The sequence below is a fragment of the Heterocephalus glaber genome, unplaced genomic scaffold (genome assembly GCF_053883595.1).
Source record: "Heterocephalus glaber isolate CG9 unplaced genomic scaffold, H.glaber_assembly_v1.0 deba00001447, whole genome shotgun sequence".
Classification (NCBI taxonomy): domain Eukaryota; kingdom Metazoa; phylum Chordata; class Mammalia; order Rodentia; family Bathyergidae; genus Heterocephalus; species Heterocephalus glaber.
In genome coordinates this window covers 13,101,680-13,121,685 of record NW_028258299.1, presented here as the reverse complement: position 1 = coordinate 13,121,685, position 20,006 = coordinate 13,101,680, and the positions used below count along the sequence as shown (strand labels likewise).

The following is a 20,006-nucleotide window of genomic DNA, read 5'->3' as shown; positions in this document are numbered from 1 at the left end:
GTGTTTATTTTTGATTGGGTCTTTCATTTTAGGGAGTCTAACTTTTTGAGTACTTTATATATTCTAGATACTAGTCCTTTGCCTGGGAAGTAGTTGGCAAAATTTTTCCCATTTTGTAGGTTGTCTTTTCACTCTGTTGGTTGTATCTTTTGCTGTGCAGAAGCTTTAAAACTTGATATGATCCCATTTGTTGACTCTTGGTACTATTTCCTGTGGAACTAGGTTTCTTTTCAGAAAGTCCTTACCTACATCTATGACTTTATCTATGACTGTACCTATTTTGTCATCCAGCAGGTTAAGTGTTTATGTTTTAACATTTAGTTCTTTGATCCATTTTGATTTTAGTTTAGTATATGATGAAAGATATGAGTCAAGATTCAATCTTCTGCATGTAGATAGCCTGGCTTATTTTTGAATTAATAAATTGTCCTTCTGGTCAACTGTTCATCTGCTGGGTAGATGTGGTTGAATTGGTCCACTCTATAAACTTCATCTTAATACAGAAGGAAAATAAGGCAAATAGCAAATCATTCATGGGCATGTTGTGCAAGTGGAATAAGTTCATTGATGAAAATTGTTCTGAACAATCTAAACTGCTGTCCAAGTTCATGGGAAGGTGCTGAACTTGAACTGACAGAGATACAACCAAGCTCTACCAAGCATCACCTATGGGACCTTGGATGCTTACTTGATACCTGGGAGCCTCAGCTTCTTTTTAATAAAATAAAGACAAAGAAATATGTACCTCCTTGGGCTAGGGTGACGACAGAGTTTTGGCAGACTGTGCAATGGGTGTGAGCTTGTGTCATCACGGGAAGAATGTTCTTTGGCGTGACCTCCTCCTTCAAAATATCAACTCTCCATTTTCTTCCCTTTATCTCTTCTCTGTCTTCTCTAGGATCCTGGATCTGGGATCCAGTCATTTACTACCGTCAATAAGTTTCCTCAAATTGCAGCTGGCTTTCTACAAAAGAGATGACCCCATCTAGTAGCCTTCATCTTGAATTCAGGAAAGCTGAGCATCCTACTTTTCCTAGAGTCAAAACAGAGATGCTAATTGGCTGCTGGTGAAATGTCTGGCTTCTCCTCCAAGGGTAGGTTGGGAAGGAGCTGCCCTGCAGAAGGGGTGGGGCATAGGTCCTCTCTGGAAGCATTTCCTGGCCTGGTGGCCTGGAGGGCAGGACACAGTCCCAGAGTTCACTTCTCATCCTTGCAGGCTGGTTGAGAAAGTGGCCAGAGAAGGAGGCAGATTCCAAGGGCAAGCTGAAGTTCTCAAGACAAGGAGGCACCAGGAGACCACTAGGTAAAAGCAAAAGCTGTCTTTGTCTGTGACCGGCTGTGTTTCCTCATTACTCTAGACTTCAGTAAGACCAATGATGGGGACTGCACTCTCAGGAAGGGTTTGTTCTGCTCTGCATCTTGGACTCCAAGAAGTGGACTCAGTACAGTAGACACAGAACAAAGTAAATTTAAATCCAGCTCTGTCGTTTTGGTGCTCTATTGTCTTCAGCAAAGGATACCACTTCTCTGACCTTTGGGTATTATCTGCAAGGGGGATGCTACTGATGACAGAGGGTTGCTTTACATAGGAGCTCACTAAACAACAGTCCCTGTGGTGGCTAGACTCATATGGCAATGTGACTGGGCCACGAGGGCCTTAGACACCCAGGTAAATATTTTTCTGGGGATGTCTATGAAGGTAATTCCAGATGAGGTTCCATCTGAGTCTGCAGACTGAGCAAAGCAGATTGCTCTCTCCCCATGTGTGGCCTCAGTGGATCAGCTGGAAGCCCGAATAGAACAGAAAGGCTGTACCCCTGTGAGAAGAGGATATTTCTCCTGCTAAGGGCCTTCCAGCTGGAGGACATACGTTTTCACTCTTTTTTCTTCTTTTTTTGTGTGGTACTAGGGATTGAACCCAGGGCATCTGCCCTGAACTACATCCTCACCCCTTTTCTGTTTTTTATTTTGAGACAAGGTCTTGCTAAATTTATAAATTGACCAGGCTGGACTTGAGCTTGCAATCCTCCTGCCTCAGCTTACCAGAGTGCTGGAATAACAGGTGTACATCAGCACACTTGCTCCTTCCCCACTTCTGTACACACACACACACACACACACACACACACACACACACACACACATACACTATTAGTTCTCTGGGGGACCCAGGCTAATACAGTTTTCTGCCCGTCTGCCTTGCCACTTTTTTAGGAAAATCATCATGTTTTTCTTTCACACACAGGTCAGCTCTTATTCTCTACTCTTAAATAAGGCAATGGCTATTCACAGAGAGCAAAAAGTCTCCAGCACTAGAATACATTTCATTTCTCTGATTTCTGTTATCTCAAGTTATCCTAATTATTATTTAAAATCATTTCAACACAACTTACCTGAGCGACAAATAAAGCAGAAATGGTTCCCTCCTCCTCCTCCTTCTGTTTTAAATAAGCAGAATTATTGAGGCATATCTGACATTTAACAACTTACTTAGTTGAAGTGTACAAACTGATGGAGTTTGAGATATACACAAGCACTTCACCACACCCATATTGACTGGAATCTATCTCCCTCCACACCCTCATGCTTCACTGTAATCTACTCCCAACCTCTACCATGCCTCTTTCCCAGACCACCTCCACTGATCTGTTTCCTTTTTTACAGTAGCCAAGAAAACTGAGGACCAGAAAGTAGTGACAGACCACGTCCATGTCAGGGCTGATACTCAGTGTGCTGACACCAGTCCCGTGTTCGCCCTGGGAAACCAGCTGCCCATGGCTGCAGATGGAAGGAAAGAGGACTCTTTACTGAGTGCCTGCCATGTGCCAGACCCTAGGGCTCACAGGCAGCAGGCTCAGTGCTCCCACTGGCTTTGGGTGCCTTCTGTCCAGTGAATGCTCACATCCATCCCCAACCTCTTCCTAAGCTCACAGATCCAAGTGTTTCCTTGAGCCCCCTACCTCACCTACCTAAACAACAGTTTATGTGTTATAAACTGAACTCACCCATCCCACTGCTTTTTTTTTACAACATCCCCACCCCCCAATCTGGTATCCACCAGTCTTTTCATTCAAGTCAAAAATTTTGAGTCAACTCTGATCTTCCTGTCCCCTTACTTATGATAGCACTGTTGACTCTTTGCAAGAATCCCGTCTTACCCATTGCCATCACCCTGGCCCTGCCACCACCTTCTCCCAGTTGATGTCCTGACTTTTGTCTTGCTTTGCCCTTTATGATCCTTTCTCTGCAGATCAGCTAGTGGTTTTAAAACAGATTAGACCATGAAATCCCCTCCTAAAATTACCCCCAATAGCTTTCCCACATGCCACCTTCTTACTCAGCTCATGAAATTTGGTGTGACCTGGTACCTCTGTGAAATGATGCTATGCTCCCACCTTCATCTGACCTTATTGCTTGAACACACTAAGTATCACGTTAGTAGTTCTGCAAGCTTTATTCTCTGCCTAGAACATACTACTCATTTCAACATGCTTAATTCTATTTTCTCCTAAGGAACGGGACATGTGCTATCTCCCTCTGAGATGGTCTTCTTTGATTACTTGTACATTGCCTGTCTTTGCTCTTGAGCAGGAGCCTCATGTGTCTCACTTATGGACCTGTTTACTGCTAAGTCTCCAGCACTCAGAAACATAACTGGCATAGACTAAATGCCCAATAACTCTTCATTGAATAAATGATCAAACAACAAACATCTTAGTCAGCATAGTTATTAACCATCTTTACAGTCAAATACTTCTTACCGCTCTATAAAAAAATCAATGAAGTCTTCCTAATTCCCCCCCCCCGCAGTATTTTACTTGGCTTTATGTTTTTCACAGTGATAAAATCTTTAAATGTTTTAATTTCTTCATTTTTCTACTCCTTCCTGGGATCTGCCCCTGCCACCTTCCCCCATACACATACCTCCTTGGTTCTGTTGAGTAAATTCAGAACATTGGTCCTATTATCCCAGATTTTCTTACAATATACCTCTTCCGTTTCAATAATCCTTACTTAACTCATTACAATTCCTGGTCAGGGATTCATGATTCTTTCAGATTTAACCATAAAATACTACAAGATTTATTGCTCACCATTCTTTCTTGTACTCTACCTTGAGAGTTTTGTTGTAATTTAATTTTCACTTGGTTAGAGTTCTTCCTTGAGTAACTTCCTCAGTTGAAGAAGGGTTGCCTTCACACCCATTGGCTTTTTTTCCTTTGGTACTGCGGTCCTTGCGCTTGCGCAGCAGGTGTTGAAACCACTGAGCTAAATCCCTGACCACACCCATTGACTTTTGCATTACTGGAATAGACTAACTCATGTTTCAGGAATCACGAATCAACATCCGCTCTTCCAAAGAAGTCTCTTGTTTTTTGCACGCAAACTTCGCTGCTGGTCCTCAGGGACTCGACAGGGAAGCTGCCCTCCACGTGACAGCTCTGTGCTGGAGTCTGTGTCAACACCAACTGGCCAGATCACAACTAAACGGGGGAGAGAGTGCCGGGAAGTCCACTACTATCAAACGTTTCTGCCCCCAGGTAACGCACTTGTTTTCCTTTGCATTTCATTGGCCCAAGAATGTCACGTGACTGTGCCCGGCTGCCCTGGGACAGGGCACAGGGATATCCTCTGCAAGTCTGAAAGGCAGCGAGCTGGAGTTGTTTGTGAGAATCACTAGTGTCTACCTCATCCTTCCTATCTGGGTAGAACATGGTTTGATTTTAGCATTGTCATCACACACCCTTTCTCTGGTGTGAAGCACTGTTTGTCCCATGTCTGGGGTCAACAGTAGGGACTGGTGGCAAGTCCATTAGTGCAGGAATAGCCCCTAAAGCAAGGATGGGCAGGTAGGCAAAGGTATGGTGGAGATGTGGATTTCTGATGCTGGTGCTAGTGCTCATCTCCTTGCCCACATCTATTGCTTGAATTTCTGTTTTGATAGCTAGCAAGGTTGTTTTTCCAGCCAAGAAGTATGAGAAGCAAAAGCTTTTTATGGTTAACTCATTCACTCCTTACCACAGCCCTGCACTATTCTCTTCAGTTTATAAGGGGGCGACCGGGGTACAAGGAGAGGAGTTGAGTTAGAAGGCAGAAGGGGTGTGCAAATGGTCTGGGCAACTCCAGTGTCCACATGCATGCAGTGTACCACTGGCCTGTGCTCCTCTCCAGCGCTTGCTTCTGAATTTTCAGTTGACTTCTGAATAGTGAGCAGGATTTCAGTAGCAAAGGAGAAAGGGAGGGCCGTCCAATGTGAGATGCCAGCACATGAGCAGGATGGGGGCAGGGGTAAATGGGAAGGGGAAGCGGTCCCCTGTGATTGGATTATAAACTCTGCAAGGTGTTGTAGGGAGAGATGAGATTTGAAAGTCAAATTAATACCAGGTAGAGAAGGGTCCCATAACTTCCAAGCCCTGAGATCTCAGGCAAGCTACTTGACTTCTCTGAATCTTAGTCTTCTGGTCTAGAAAATGGGCATAGATTGCCCTTTGTGGCTCTGTGTGTGTGTGTGCGAGTGCACTCTTATGCCCAAGTGACTGTGTATGTGTGTTAAGCAACTAGCAAGTGCTTAATGAAATTTAATGCCCTGACCCTTACTTTTCAGTTGCTGACAGCTGGCTGGCTGGGGAAGGGAGGGAGCTAAGGGCGGGTGTCACGGGGCTGGCCATGTGTCAGCAGCTCCTGAAACCCAGGTTTCTCCCAGTCAGTCTCACCATCTCCTTCAACATTTGAGCGATCGGCCTCAGGACCATTTGGTGTTAATTACAGCAACCCAGGCTGCTCTGTGTGAAGGAAATCGTCCCTCATTTCTCTCATTAAAATAAAATATGACCTATTTTTATGCCTGCGTATTTTGTTGCCGAGATTACGAGAATCATCCTTTCTGTTTATACAGAACGAAGAAACGTTACACCGGGAGGCCGCTGGGCCCCCAAGCCTGGGGAATAGAAAGCAGATGTTGTCCTCGATGCGTAAGCCCTCGCAGTCTCGCTGCAGCCTCCTGTGCTGTGTCTTCATGGAAGAAGTGCAATCCTCATTTCAGACTCCACAAAGCAAAGGGACTGCAGGAGAAAAAGCTCATGGGCTAGAGTGCTTTACCAGGTGCCAGCCCCCTAAACAGATTTCCCCTTACTTCTCCCCAGAAGCTGCAAGAGCAGTCAGTATTAATCCCTTTTTTATTGTACACTTTTAAGGTGTACAATATGATGTTGTGACATACATGTATGTTGTGAAATGATCACTATAGTCAGGGAAATTAACAGATCCATTGCCTTCTGTAGTGTGTGCGTGTGTGTGTGTGTGTGTCTGTGTGTGTGTGTGTGATAAGAGCATCTAAACTCCACTCTTAGCAAATTCCAAGTAACGTTGACAGTCTGGAGTTACCAGCTATTGTCCGTATGCAGTACATAGATCTCTAGAATTCATCCTACATAGCTAAGATTTTGTACTCCGGACCTGTGAATCCTTTCTTAGTCTCAGTTCCTTTAAACCAAGGATGTCCAAGCCTTCCTGTTGACCTGTGATGTGGGGAACAAAACCAGTGTTCATAAGAGATACCACCACTGACCTTTGTGTACAGCCTGCAGGGCCACAGAGCTCTCATACTTGTCCTAGTGACTCCCCACAAAGCGTCTGTGATAGGTGGGGCTTGGGGAGTGGAGCAAAGTCAGTTGAATGAGAAGTAGTGGGGACTTGGAGATATTTAAATGGAGAATGGACAGTGCAAGATGTGTGGGTTTGAAGGATCAGGTTGGTACCTGTCTGGAGAATGGGCAGAGGGGAAGTGAGAGGTGAGAGTGGGAAGAAAATCCACCCTAAGTCCTCTCATTGTCCCTTCTGAGCCCTGGCTAACGGGTGCATCCCAAGTTTCCTGAGTTCTCCTTGGCAGGGGTTGACAAACGTTTGCTTTAAAAGACCAAATAGTCGATATTTTAGAGTTGTGATGGATGTGGTTTCTGTTGCAGATAGTCAACAAGACCACAGCAGCAGCCAAAGACAATATGTAAAGGAGAGGGCGTGAGTGGGAGAAACAACTTTATTTACAAAAACAAGAGTTGGCTGGCAACCTCTACCCTGTGGCAATGTACTTTTGTTTGACATATATTGTTTGCTATCGATCAGACCCCAGGCTCTGTGAAATCGCATGCTGATTTATGAATTTTTGTCTGATTGAAATGCAAATAATTTATGTTTGGTAGAAAAAATAACTCCAAAGGGTATGATTTTATTATCTTCAAGGACATTAACCGGTTTTATATCTAACAAGAAATCTTATTCCAAATTCTTTCTGCAGTGCTTACATAATATACTCTCAAATACTCTCCAAACCAGCTTTACCATCTGGCTGGTTCCCTCATTAATGAGTTAAATAAATCTTTAACACATGTTCGTTTGTTATTTGTACAACTGTCATTTTAATTGTAACCTTCCGAAAGTTATACTTTACTTTCCAGGAGGAGAGATTCAGGATAAGGCTTGTGGAGTTGTCCGGGAAAGATATTAGGGTGGAAGAGCCAGAGAGACTTGGTTGGGATTTGAGGAGCGATGACACAGAGATGTAGAAAAGGGTGGAGAATGAATGATTCCCAAGACTAGCTTGATATGATGATTAGTAAACGACATTACTGTTCACAGAGCCATGGAATATTGTCCCATAAAAATGGAGAGTTTATGGCACCTTCAGTAACCTGTGATATAACTGAAGTTCTCCCAGGGGTGAGCTTTCTTGATCAGTCCAGATGTCCTCAGATCTGTCTGAACTGGAACATTACTCTTTCAGGCCTTCTTTCACAGCACCTTTTTAGAAAAAGTATGCTTTATCTTGTTTTATTCTCACCCCTTCTAGGAATGCTGTCTGAGTTTCCTTAATAACTCTGTTTTGATGAGGAAGGAAGTCTGATGAATTAGCCAATAATCTAGAACCCAGAATGTGGACTTCTTGAGACCTGGTCCAGTGATATTTTGCAAATAATCTCAGTGCTGCCTCCTAGGCTGTGAACTCTCTGAGGTCTGGTCTTGATCACTGCTATGTCCCTTGCACATAGCAGATGCTCATGGAATATTCGTTAAATGAAGGAATGAATGAACTCTGTTATGAATAAAAGCATTATTTCAAAAGTCAGGGAACCCTGTGTGCAACTGACTTCTTCAAAAAATCCTTTCCTTTTTCAGGATCTCATTTCCCTCATGGCAAAATGAGGTGGATCATATTGGGTGGTACTGAAGACCCTTGGAGTTGGGGCACCTGTGAAGGAAGACAGCAGGTCAGGACACATCCTGCCTTGTAGGCTCTTGCTTTTGAGTCATGGGTGAGACACAGGATAAGACACTGAGATGTGACGAGTTATCTCTTCCGGGGTCAAAGCTTATTGAGCAACCTGGCCCAGAGCACAGCGTCTTCCCTTTACCTTGCAGCAGATTGTGATGACTCCTGTGGTGTGGCCCCTCGGTGTGGGGTTGCTGCTGTCCCTGCAGTTCCTGGCATTTCCACTCCCTGGCAGGTGGAGAATGTGTCAGGCAAGGGGATATTGCTGAGAACCTTCTTGGTCCAGCCCTGTCCTGAGCATCGGGGCTGGATGTTTCCATGGGCTTCGCAGATGTGCAGTGGGGTCGGCAGAATCCTGGTGGAGAGTCAGGGCGTCTAAGATTTTACCTCCACTAGGCTACCTGTTAGCTCTCTGACCATCTGAACCTGTCTCCTCTCTGGAGAATACAAGGAACTGGCTTCCCAGGAAACCCTCAACATCATACTGATTCAGATGGTTCAAGAGGTTATGAAGGAATATCTCATTGAGATGTGGCAGGGCTGAGGGAGCCAACATGGGAAGCTGAGGTACCAGAGATTAGCAAGAGTGGGAGGCCATTTCTGCTCCAGGCTTGAATTACTGGGAGGAGAACAGGGCTCTGGGGCCCTTTTGGGGCCGGGGAAGGGTGTGCCAAGTGGGAGGGAGCCAGAGGCACGGCACTGTGGCCTCTTTTCCTTCTTTCCTGCCATTCCTCCCATATCTGGGAGCTGACCCAGCATCCACCTCAGCAGCCCCAGCAGGAAGAGAAGGGCGGAGAGTGGATCGGGAGGGAGCAGGCCAGTGACAAACAGGCCGACCTCTAAGGCCTCTCATTGGGTGACCATTGTTTAATCCAGTGAAGCCTAGGCCTCCCTTCCTGGACCAGTCCCTTCATTCCAGCCACATCATAGGGCAGGGCCTGTCCGGGTGGGCCATGTCTGGGGATCTCTGCCTGGGATGCTGGAAGGTCAAGGGGCAAACTATGACCTCTTTCAGGGGCTAATGCAGGGCTACGTGTCCCCCAGAGTGTCACAGTGATTGCTTTTCCCGTAGCCTGTTAATTCAGCACAGGCAGGGATCCTGTTTGTGTGGTGTCCATGCTTCCTAACATAGGCCTGGCCTGCAGCAGGCTCTCAGCAACTCTGCACTGAGTGGATAAATGGATGAATGAGGAATCATATTCTCTGAGTTGCGTCTTGTTTCTGGCCCAACATGGGATTCATGCTGCCTGTGTCATGCTGTGGTAGCTCCATAGCAGTAGCAGGAGCTCCTCCAGGTTTGGGGCTTGTCTCTGGCAACTCCCCTCCCCATTTCTGAGGCATGGGGGAGACTGGGTGCTCATCGCATGGTCTTTTAGTGGTCTGGAACTATTTGCTGTTGGAGCCTGGGCCCTGTAGAGGAGTTGTGAACTCAACCCCTTCTCTGGCTCATCTTCTGTTCCTTCCCCTCTTCTCTGTGTGGCCTGAGCACGTCCTTGCTGGCTTGTGGGAAATTCCGTTTCTTGCTTCTTGACAAGTTAGTACTTGCCAGCCTGACCTGAGCATCTGCACAAGTCATTTCCTGAAGTTTTGAGTGCATCTGGGTCTCGGTAAGGGACCTGCACACCTCCACAGTACAGACACACAGTCTGAGTTCATCCGTGGGGACTGGTTACATAAACTCCACCCAGGGGAATGCGAGGCTGCTGTGGGAAAGAGTTAGGAAGCTCTCTGTATATAACTGGCATGGAGTAACCTCCGATGTAGGTAAGGAAGTGACTGAGCAGGGGAGAAGTAGGGTGTAGAGTGTGCTCTTCCCATGTTGGAAAGAAAGAGCTAGCTGAGAATACAGTTTGGAGCCCGAGTGACCCTAGGGGGGTCCATACAGAACTAATACAGATGATTTCAGGTCAGGGTGAGCAGAGATGGGTTGGACGGAACAGGATTAGAAGTCTGATTTTCATAACTTACCATTTTGTATTGTTTTCAACTTTTGAAACATGTAGAAAAATGATTTAATTGCCCTTGGAAAGCTGTCATCAGGAAATCAGAGGAGCCCAGTAGGAGGAACGCATGACGCAGCCTGGAGGCAGGAGGGAGGCTCCCCAGAGGAGGTGACATTTCATCTGAAGTGAAGAGCATGTGGAGCGGGCCAGCAGTGGGGAGTGGAGGAGCGCTTCAGGTAGGCTGTGTAGACCTGAAGGTGGGACAGTGTAGGGACCTAAGGAAGCTCCTGTGGCCGGTGTAAGTTCAGGGTTTGGAGTTGTGGTAGGAGGGAGGGATGCACTGCTGTCGAGGTTGACCAGATGTCCACGGCCCAAAAGTGCCCTGACTTGGCATGCCAGACACTACTAGGCCCGCCATGGGCAATCATTTACACAGTCCTCACCTGAGCTGAGTACTTGCCCCTCTCCAGACTGCACCAGAGGCCCCAAGAGTTTATGTAGTTTTCCTAGTCCAGTAGCCAGTGGGCAGCAGGCACAATGTTGGCCACATGCTCCTCTGGCTGGTCTTCTCTAGAAAGAGGGTGCTGACCTCTTGGATGAGGCCAAATGCCTGAGAAGCACCTGGCTCAGTGACTGCATCTTACGGGGACACAGCTGATGTCACTGGCTACTAACTGATGGTCCCCCAAGTCCCAGAATCTCACTCCAGCCATTTGGCACAGCCTGCTGGAAAGGACTGAGTCTGAGAACATAGAACATGGCAGCCAACATCCCTCATTAAGATCACAGAGAGGTATGTGTGTGGGATCTTGTCAAACCCAGATCATCTAAATGTAAGATGCCCCAAAACCCCCTTAATGGGGAGTCCATTTAATGAAAGTAGAGAGTCCACTGGGGAGTTCATTTAATGAAAGTGAGGCTGAGCGGTTTGCAGTGAACACCAGCTCCCTGCTAGGCCTTCTTCAGGCCTCCTATCACCTATGTGGTCTCAGTTACTTCTCACTACAGCTGGTCAATGTACGCATGGTTATCCTCATTTCACAGATGAGGAAACTGAGGCTTATGCAGGTTAAGTAGCCTGCGAAGGTTATACAGGTAGGTGACATTCAACCGGGACTCGAGTCCTGGTTCTTGATGGATGACAGAGGCCTGCATCCTAACAGATGCCTGGATGAGTAGGGTCCAGTGAGCATACAAAGACAGCACCCAGAACCTTCTAGAAGGAGACAAAGGACCCTTGACTGGAGTCCCTCAAAACAAGAAGCTGTTGGCCAAGTGGAGAGGAGAAGGATAGCTGCTTCAGGGAGAAGGACCAGCGCAGGCAGAGCTTTCGAAGGGACTGACAAGTAGTCAGGAGTGGCAGTAGGAGGGAGTAGGGTGCCAGGAGGGAGGCGGGAGGCAGGTGGGCAGCAACTGGACCCAGCTTAAAACATGCAAAAGCCATGATCTGTTTCTCTGGCAAGTCCGCTGTCTCCTTCTAATCTGTAAAGGAGGAGAGAACAGGCACTGAACAGGGGTTTCTCATGTAACCAGGTTCACAATGAAAAGGTCAAGATGGCCGGCAGCTCAGGAGGACCCTGTGTGAGGCCTGGCAGGAGGTCATGGAGGGGCCTCCTCTCCTCTGTTCGGTCACCCTGCCCTCTTTATCTTCAGTTTTACATCCAGTTGCTGTCCTCACACCTCATCAATCACTCCCACCCCCAGCCCTTGGGAAAGGCCTACCACACTGCTCTGCTGACCCCAGTGGCTGGTGCTTACTTGGGAGATCTGGGCCTCTCCATCCTGGTGACCCAGGACAGAGAAGGGCCATTAAAGCCTTGCTTACTCATGGAACCCCAAAGCAGATGGCTAGTTCCAGGCTTGCAGAGCTGGGAGGAGACATGAGACCCAAGCTTCCTCCTACTCTACTTATTTTATGGAGCTGCATTAATAGATGAAGCCCTTGGAAAGGCGTCTAGTGGATAGCAAGTGCTATTGAAGAGCTGGCTACTATGGTTATCATGCTGTTGTATTTATAGGTGGAGAAGAAGAGGGCTCACCAGGCCTGGGGACTGGCCCAACTCCACCACCAGTGACAGGGTGAACCGGGACCATGTCCAGGCTGGGCCTCTTTCCAGACATCCTACTGCCCAGGGGAGCATTCCACAGCTTCCTTCACTCTCAGCAGTTATATCGGGAACCCTGATCCAGGTTGGGCTGTAAGGAAAAGCACAACAGGAAGCTTCTTATCAGAAGGGACAGTGATAAAAGTTCTTTTTCATAAAAAATTGTCTTCATTTCATCTCATCCCCAAACACACCATTTTATAGGTATGTGCATACCACGCCTAGAGATTTGGACTTACAAGACAGTAACTTTCCAGCCCCTTGGGTGGGAACATGCCTATGATTAATGGATATGCCACCTTGAAATTTCTCTGTCTCCCAACACTGGCCTTCCTCCCCCTCCCAGAGTGAGAAATGAGGACTGATGCTGGGACTGTGAAAAAACACCAGCTGGCTAGGGACTGGGGGTTTGGGGCCAGAGCTTGGATTAGGGATGGCCAGCTGCTAGGTGGCACAAGAGTGCTTCAGGGTCACCCATTTGTCTCATCCTTGGACATCTGGGGTAAACTCGTGCCTGTCCCTGACTTTGTGAAGTGCCTGCATTATCTACAGCCCAGAAGAATGTCTAAATGGAATCCAGCTGACTGGGGGCTTCTGTATCAGCCCGGGAAAAGCAGGCAGTGGCCTGGGCTCCCCAGACACCTTCAGCCAGGGGAGATGAGGCTGGGAAATTACCAACAAGAAGATGCTGGTTTAAGGGGTAGTCACCAAGGCTGGTGGCCCTAGGCCCAGGAATTTTTCTGCACTTTGCTGAAGTCTATTTTAGGGCTAGTAAAATGCAGTAGTTCTATTTCATCAGGGCAGGCCACTCACAGATGGGCATAATGTGCCATGCATAGGGGTCTGTCTCTGGAGCCAGTGTTCAAGTCTGTGCCTCCCACCTTCCTGGCTAGCTATGTGACCATCAGCAGTTTGGTAATTGGTGTGTTCTGTCTTCCTCCTCTGGAGAATGGAGGGGTGTTGGTATTTCTCACCTCAGTCCTGTGCAGATACACAGTGAGTGCCCACAAAGTGCTCAGAACAGCTCTGGCACATTGTAGACTTCATGGAGGCATTGGCAGGCTTTGGGCTTTGCAGCCATTGGCTGCCAAATCCTCACAGCAGATCCTCCCCCTGGTGAGTGAGTTGGAGATGGGTGAGGCCCGATTACTTAGCTCTGAAGACTGCTTTCTGCTGGGCCAGACCAATTTCACATCCTTTCAGTCTCACCTGAGATCTTTCTCTTCCTTTTCCCATCGGATGGGTGCATGGAGAGATGAATGAGATTACTTCCTGGGCATCTCCTGTGTAGGAAGAAGCAGACACCTGCCTCACCTCCGAAGACAGTGTGTGCTTCGCTGTATAAAATGGCCCAGTGTGCAACCCCTGGGTCAGGCTTCGTGGTTTGCTTCTTATCTTGTTCTTGGTGCCTGCTTCCTGCGATGTGCTTTTCCTTCTTCTTTTCCATCTTCACAGCATCCGCTCTGGGTGGGCAGATGGTGAGGGACTTGGACAGTGTGGAGAGCTCCTCAATGTTGGAGCTGTGCAGATATTGGAGGCCTTGGCCATTGCTATTCCTGAAGATCATGCTCTAATAAAATACTGGGGGGAAAGCCAAGCAACATGGTACCATTGGTGGGATTTAAAGCTGGCTGGTGATCATGCCTTTCCTTCAAGTCTGGCAGTGCTTGTGTGAGGCCATACATTATCCACTCCTTTGTGTCCTTCTAGAACTTCTAATGAGGCCCTCTGGGAGTGTGCCATGGGTTACAGCTTTGACACTACTTCTGGCCAAGTGAGGGCTGATCTGCTTGGGCAGGACTGTGCCTCTTGTCTTCAGCATGCTGGGCACACTGAGAGAACCCTCTGAAAGAGACAGGGACTTTCCCCCCCTCTTCCTGGGATGCTTGGGGGCCCCACCTCCCTGGCTTTTCTCAGCTGTGGGCTGCCTGGCTTTCCCAGAGCTTCCATCCCTAGAGCTCCATAAGGCCTGTAGCTAGCGAGGCTTACAACCACATCTTGTCTTCCTTTAGGCACCAGAATGTTCCCGTTCCATACCTGGTCTCCTCTCCTTTGGTAGTGAGCATCAGGCTCTGCCTGTGTCTCATCTCAGTATCTACAGCACCCAGCCCAGTGTCTGGCAGAGAGCAGGTGCTCAATAAACATTAAGGGATGAGTGAATGCCAGGTCCTATGTTTCATGCACCCAGGACTGCAAACTTGAGGAGCAAAACCAGGAAGTGGAGCTCACGATTGCAATTCCAGATCAGTCATATGCTTCTTTGTAGCACAGAGTCAGTTATGTAACTCTGAGCAGCGGGAGAGAGGACTTTGGGATTATTTGCTGACCTGTTGGTGAGCATCGGCCCAGATACAGCCTGCAGGAGACGGCCAGCTCTTCAGAAGACAGAACAAAGAAACACTGGTCTGAAATCATCATTGTTTTCTTGCTCAACTTACTCCATTTGTCCAGAATTGTTTCATCCCTTCAGGAGCTAATAATGTCCCTCCTCGTTGGAGAAGGAGTGTATTAAGAGGGCTCATTTGAGGTTAAAAGAACAAAATGTCTCCTGAAGTCTTTTTCATTTTACAGAAGAGGACATTGCTTAAGTTTATGTGACTAATCAGTAATTGCACTTCCAGCTGCAAGTATGGAGCATTTACTGGATAGGAGGCACTAATGTTAGCATCTGTTATCATATATAACCCTGGTTGAGACAAATTTATGGCTTGGGTTCTATTATTCCCATCTGACAGAGGTAGAAACAGGCTCAGAGAAGCACAGTAACTTGCCCTATTCCGTCTCATTACATAAGGGTAGAGCCTGAATCTGAGCCACGTGGTTCTCAGCCCATAGGATCTACACACTAGAATTGCTGCTGATGTTTGAAGAGAAGTCACACCAGACATGGCCAGCTAGGACCCCCTATGTTCTAAGAAAGCTCCCCACAAGTTCTGATATGCCTCCCCCCAACCCCTGTTCAAGAACCTCAGTGTTAATTATTCACCCTTTCTGAGCCCTAGGTCTTTTCATTGAACAACAGAGGCCTCTGGAACCCAGGACATCTTGCAAAAGTCCAAAAGAGCCAACGCCTGTGTGAAAGTTTGGGGCTGCTCACAATTGTTGACTTCCCTATCCCAGGGATCACAGAGTGCCCGGAGGGCCTTGGGTCTCTTGTGTGTGTGCATGACCCCACTCTGCCAAAGACCCAGAACACTGTTTTCTGGGCTTCGGGGTTCAGTTTCCTGATTGTTTGTTATTCTTCTTAATAGAATTCAGGAAAAGGCCACGAGTGGGCCAGACATCTGTGATAAATCTGCTGGGGTTTTTACAGGGAGAACTTCCCAAGTTCGCTGTATTCTATATTCCTTACTTGTCTTTCCAGCTACCACTTAGCCAGGAAAGTATCTTGCTTGAACTGAGGAGGAAAAATGTCCAGCCTGTGAAGCTCTGGTGAAAGCTGACTTTGGAAATGTGAGTGTGGTCGAGCAGTGTGCAAAAACCTCTGGAGGCCCTGTCTGGAAGGCCCGGGGATCTTCACGGCAGACTTCCCGTGTCCAGACCTTGTCTCAAACGCTTCGCCTGGGGGCGGGAGGGCAGCATCCCACTGTGTCACAGGTGAGGAAACTGAGGCTCAGGCAGGTGACGTGATATACCCAAGGCCCTGCACCTGGTGAGCAGGGAGCAGCTTCACAGCCAGTTGGTGTGACTTCGAAGCCGGTGGCCCTCTCTGTACTGCCACTGTCTGTCCAGGCTTCTATTTGTCTCCATTATTTCCAAATAGCCTTAAATTAATTTTATGATAAAAGCAAACTCTTTTCTTTTTTTGACAGTGCTAGGGATCGAATCTAGGACTTTCACACTGAGCTACAGCCCTAGTCCTCCCTGCTTTTTATAAAATCTTGAGACAGGGTCTCACTAAGCTCGTAAATTACTCAGGATGGTTTACATTTTGGATCCTCTTGCCTCAGCCTCTCAGAGTCCTGGGATTATAGGTGTGCAGCACCATGCCCAGCTAAAGCAAACAAAATTTTAAACATTATCCTCAAAATAGATAAAAATATTTCTAAAATGTAACATTCTTGTAATGCTTTGTATTGTCAGTACCTGCTACATGTTTGACACTAGCGGATGTGTAATAAATGATTAATGATTGGATATACAAATAGATGAGTCCATATCTGCTACTATTTGTTTTTAAAACATCTCTTTGTCTGGGCACATGCTCATAATACCAGCTACTCAGAAGACTGAGGCAGGAGGATTGTGAGTTTGAGGCTAGGTTAGGCAACTAAACAAGACCCTGTCTCAAAATAAAAATTTAAAAAAGAGGTGGGGAAATACTTCAGTAGTAAAGTGCTTGGGGGCCCTGGGTTCAATCTCTAGCACTGCCATATAATATATAATTTATAAGGGAGGGCAGGGGAAGGGGAAAAAAATAAGAACCAGGATACATCATGTAAAGGTACAAGATCCTAATGATGAATATAATTGTATTTTATACCTAAAAAGTACCAATAAACTTAATGGAAAAAATTATATATAATTAATAATATATATAATATATAATGTTTATATATATATATATGTATTAGTTGGTGCTTAGTTATTGTAGGTATTTATGGCGTCCTGAGTGACATTTCAGTGTAAGTATACAATGTGTAAATGACCAATGATCAGGTCAGAGTAGTTGGCATATCTGTCACCTTAGACATAGATCATCTCTTTGTGTTGGGGACATTCAAAATCCTCTATTAGCCTCCGTAGGGACCAGCCTTCCCTCCGACACCTTGATAGATTTCTGTGGGTTTTTTTGTTGGTACCAGGGATCGAACTCGGGTCATTGCACTTGCACAGCAGGCGGCGAAACCACTGAGCTAAATCCCTGGCCCGATTTCTGTTATTTTAAACCAGCAAGGTTTTGGTAATTTGTTATGGCAGTATGAAAACAAATTCACCTATAACACAGACGTTGTTTTTGTTCTACAAAAACAGAAGGAAACAGGCTGAGGAAAGGCTTGGGGCTTTGTGTGCACTCTCACAGGCAGCACCCACGGCAGCCCGCACTGGGAGCATCTCCACGACTTCCTGGTCCAGCAGCCCGTGCGCTGCCCAGCGCCAGACCCCCAAGGAGCCCGTGCCTGCTTTAACATGCTGCTCTTGTCGCCTTGAAGTCCCCGATGAATTTTGAACAAGGTGCCTGCTTTCATTTAGCGCAGAGCTCTGGAAATCATGGGGCTGGTCCCAGATCTCTGCTTTTCCCCCTTCATCATCCCCAGCGCTGTGACTCACACACATCCTCGGTCTCCGCTGTCCCTCTGGCCACAGTCTCCCCACCAGGCCCCCCATGTGGTAGGCTGCACAAAGGCTCCTCAAAGATGGCCATGTCTATCCCACAGCCTGTGAATATGTTACGTGCCGTGGGAGGGGGCGCTTTGCAGATGTGATTAAGGACACTGAGATGGGAAGAAGTTTGTGCTGTGTGACCTGGTGGCACCCAACACAATGGCTCTTATCAGAGGGACACAGGGGGTAACAGGGTCAAGGAGAGGCAATCAGATGCAAGAACTGGAGATGGGCACGACGTCCTTTTCAGACAGGCAGAGGGACAGCTAGTCAAAAAACCCAGTTGGCTGCCGGAAGCTGACAAAGGCAAGGGGGACATGTATTGTCCCTTCAGATCTTCAGGAAGGAGCCAGCCCTGCTGACCCCTTGATTGCAGCCCAGTGCAACTGATGGTGAAGCTCTGACCTAAGAATTATGAAAGAATACATTTTGTGTTAAGCCAGTGACTTTGTGGTCCTTTGTTACAGCAGTGAGAGGAAGCTAACATACTTTGCTTCCAGGATTCTCCCTTACATTCACCTTTAAATCTGCAGAAGAAAAATAAATTATTCTGGCAGCATTAGGAAAGATAAATAGAGCTCAAGTTCAACAGAAAAACATTCAAAACATTTACATAACATTTATATCTAATTGTAGAAATCACAGGACTTCAAAGGCAAGATTCCTTTTCCAATGTTCATTTATTATGCAAGGGAAAAGATTCCCATATGTGTAGATTATCAAAATAATCAGTGTGATAATAATTACTAGCTCAGAAATCCAGGGAATATTTAAAAAGTGTGTTGTTTAAAAAGCTGTCAATGCTTCTGTCTTAATCTTTCATTATTCTGAAAGGACACATGATTTTGACATTTGTGTTATTTAATGGTTAGATTTCTGTCTAACACATAAAAAGTTAAACACTAAAAGAATTCTTAAACATGAATTTAATCAAGGTCCTTTTTAGGAAAAAGCAAATGAAAGAAAAGTAATCATTGAAATTCTACAACACCAAACAAATATAACAAATATAAAAATCAAAGGAGAAATCAAAGTCCGCTTTCCTTAGCCTGACTTTCAAGGTTAACTCATCACTTAGCCTTCACCCTGAGTTCCTCCCACATCTGCCACCAGCCTGCCCCTCTGTGCAAAGGGGTACAGCTGAAAAAGCATGAATTTCAGATAGAGTTCTATGCTAACATTTCCTGCCTGTGTGAGTCTGGACAAGTCACCTAATTTGTCTCCGTCATATTATGCCCATTTCACAAATGAGGAAATTAGTCCTGAGGCAGAGCCACAGAGGAAATGAACCATGCTACGCTGGGTGATGTCTGTGCATCATAGGTGTTGCTTTGATGCCATCAAGTATTAATTACTGTTCTTTGCGGGCAGCAGTAGACGTGTTCTGGACTCACTGCATGTGGCTGATAAAGCAGAGACACTCGTTTGAAAAAGTTAGTATCAGGAATTCTAAGTAGGCATTTGGAGCTCCTAGCTGCAAGGAATCTGCATGGAACAGAAGCTTGCATAAACTCAGAGCAGGAAGTTTCTGCCTTAAACATCTGAGGACCCAGGGATGGTGTTTACTTTCTTGCAGCACAAGAAGCACTCAAACTTTCTGGTAGAAAGATAGGAAAGTTGGGGAGTAGTGAGTCTCTGGAATAAGTCTCCTTGTTCCCCTTGGGGGTATGACTTTGGTTCTGACTTCCAATGGAGAGGGCCCGAGCACCTCTGCCCAACATCTGGCTCCTTGGCCTGGGATGCAGCAAAGCCTGCAAGGGTCTTGCTCATTTTGCCCTGGATGAGAAGGTTAAAGATGGCAGAAAGGAACAAATAATAGGATACTTGTTCAGCTTCTTGAACTGAGCCCAAATGACAATGGATTCAATGAAGTAGAAGGCTTATTTCTGCCACCTGAGCGATTATACTGGCAGGTGTTCCAGAGAGGAGGGCATCTCAGTTCCACAAGTCATATGCACACCTGATTCTTCTTTCCCTGTTCCTCCAGTATCTCCCAGGATGTTGGTTTGATTTTCCCAGCTTCAAATAGTCTTCATCTACCTCATCTGCACTTCAGTGGGCCAGAAGGAAAAGGGGAAAAGGGCAGCAAACTGCTTTCATTTCAGGGCATGACCAGATGTTCATGGGTTGCTTCTTCTCACATCCCATTGGCCAGAAGTTTGTCATATGTTTGTCCCTAGTTACAAGAAAGATACTTGATCTCTGCTTGTCTGGCCATGAGACCAACTAAAATGTGTAAGTACAGGACTACAACGAACAGAAATTGGGATCAAATGGATATTGGGGACAATTACTAACCAGGCAACAGAGAGGCTACAAAGAACGGCAAATATTTCCACATTGTGTCACTCAGGGTTTAATGAAGGA

At 46.5% G+C, this 20,006-nt stretch overlaps 1 protein-coding gene across 4 annotated transcripts; it reads left to right on the top strand.

The window, feature by feature from the left end:
* The first annotated feature begins 335 nt into the window (after nucleotides 1-335).
* LOC110346691 (uncharacterized) lies at nucleotides 336-18,396 on the top strand. 4 transcript variants are annotated; one of them, XR_002390881.2, is made up of 8 exons: nucleotides 336-1,094; nucleotides 1,217-1,303; nucleotides 4,332-4,541; nucleotides 5,897-6,102; nucleotides 8,173-8,264; nucleotides 10,270-10,445; nucleotides 12,228-15,767; nucleotides 17,289-18,396. XR_002390881.2 is itself a non-coding variant. In XM_087214684.1 (5 exons), the coding sequence occupies exons 1-4, from the start codon at nucleotides 1,073-1,075 to the stop codon at nucleotides 5,947-5,949; spliced, it is 297 nt and encodes a 98-aa protein (XP_087070810.1). In that variant the 5' UTR covers nucleotides 347-1,072; the 3' UTR covers nucleotides 5,950-6,102; nucleotides 8,173-8,264. The 4 variants fall into 4 exon arrangements, 2 of the variants coding, with proteins under 2 accessions (XP_087070810.1, XP_087070809.1); XR_015452553.1 differs by lacking the exons at nucleotides 12,228-15,767; nucleotides 17,289-18,396 and having other exon boundaries at nucleotides 349-1,094; nucleotides 10,270-11,622; XM_087214684.1 differs by lacking the exons at nucleotides 10,270-10,445; nucleotides 12,228-15,767; nucleotides 17,289-18,396 and having other exon boundaries at nucleotides 347-1,094; nucleotides 4,407-4,541.
* Nucleotides 18,397-20,006: the final 1,610 nt, after the last annotated feature.

Bases quoted from the DNA above. Each gene is read 5' to 3' on its own strand.
- LOC110346691 (XM_087214683.1), top strand. From the start codon at position 1,073: ATGTCTGGCTTCTCCTCCAAGG. The intron at 1,095-1,216 runs GTAGGTTGGGAA...TCATCCTTGCAG, and splicing joins GTCTGGCTTCTCCTCCAAGG to GCTGGTTGAGAAAGTGGCCA. The intron at 1,304-4,331 runs GTAAAAGCAAAA...CTCATGTTTCAG, and splicing joins AGGCACCAGGAGACCACTAG to GAATCACGAATCAACATCCG.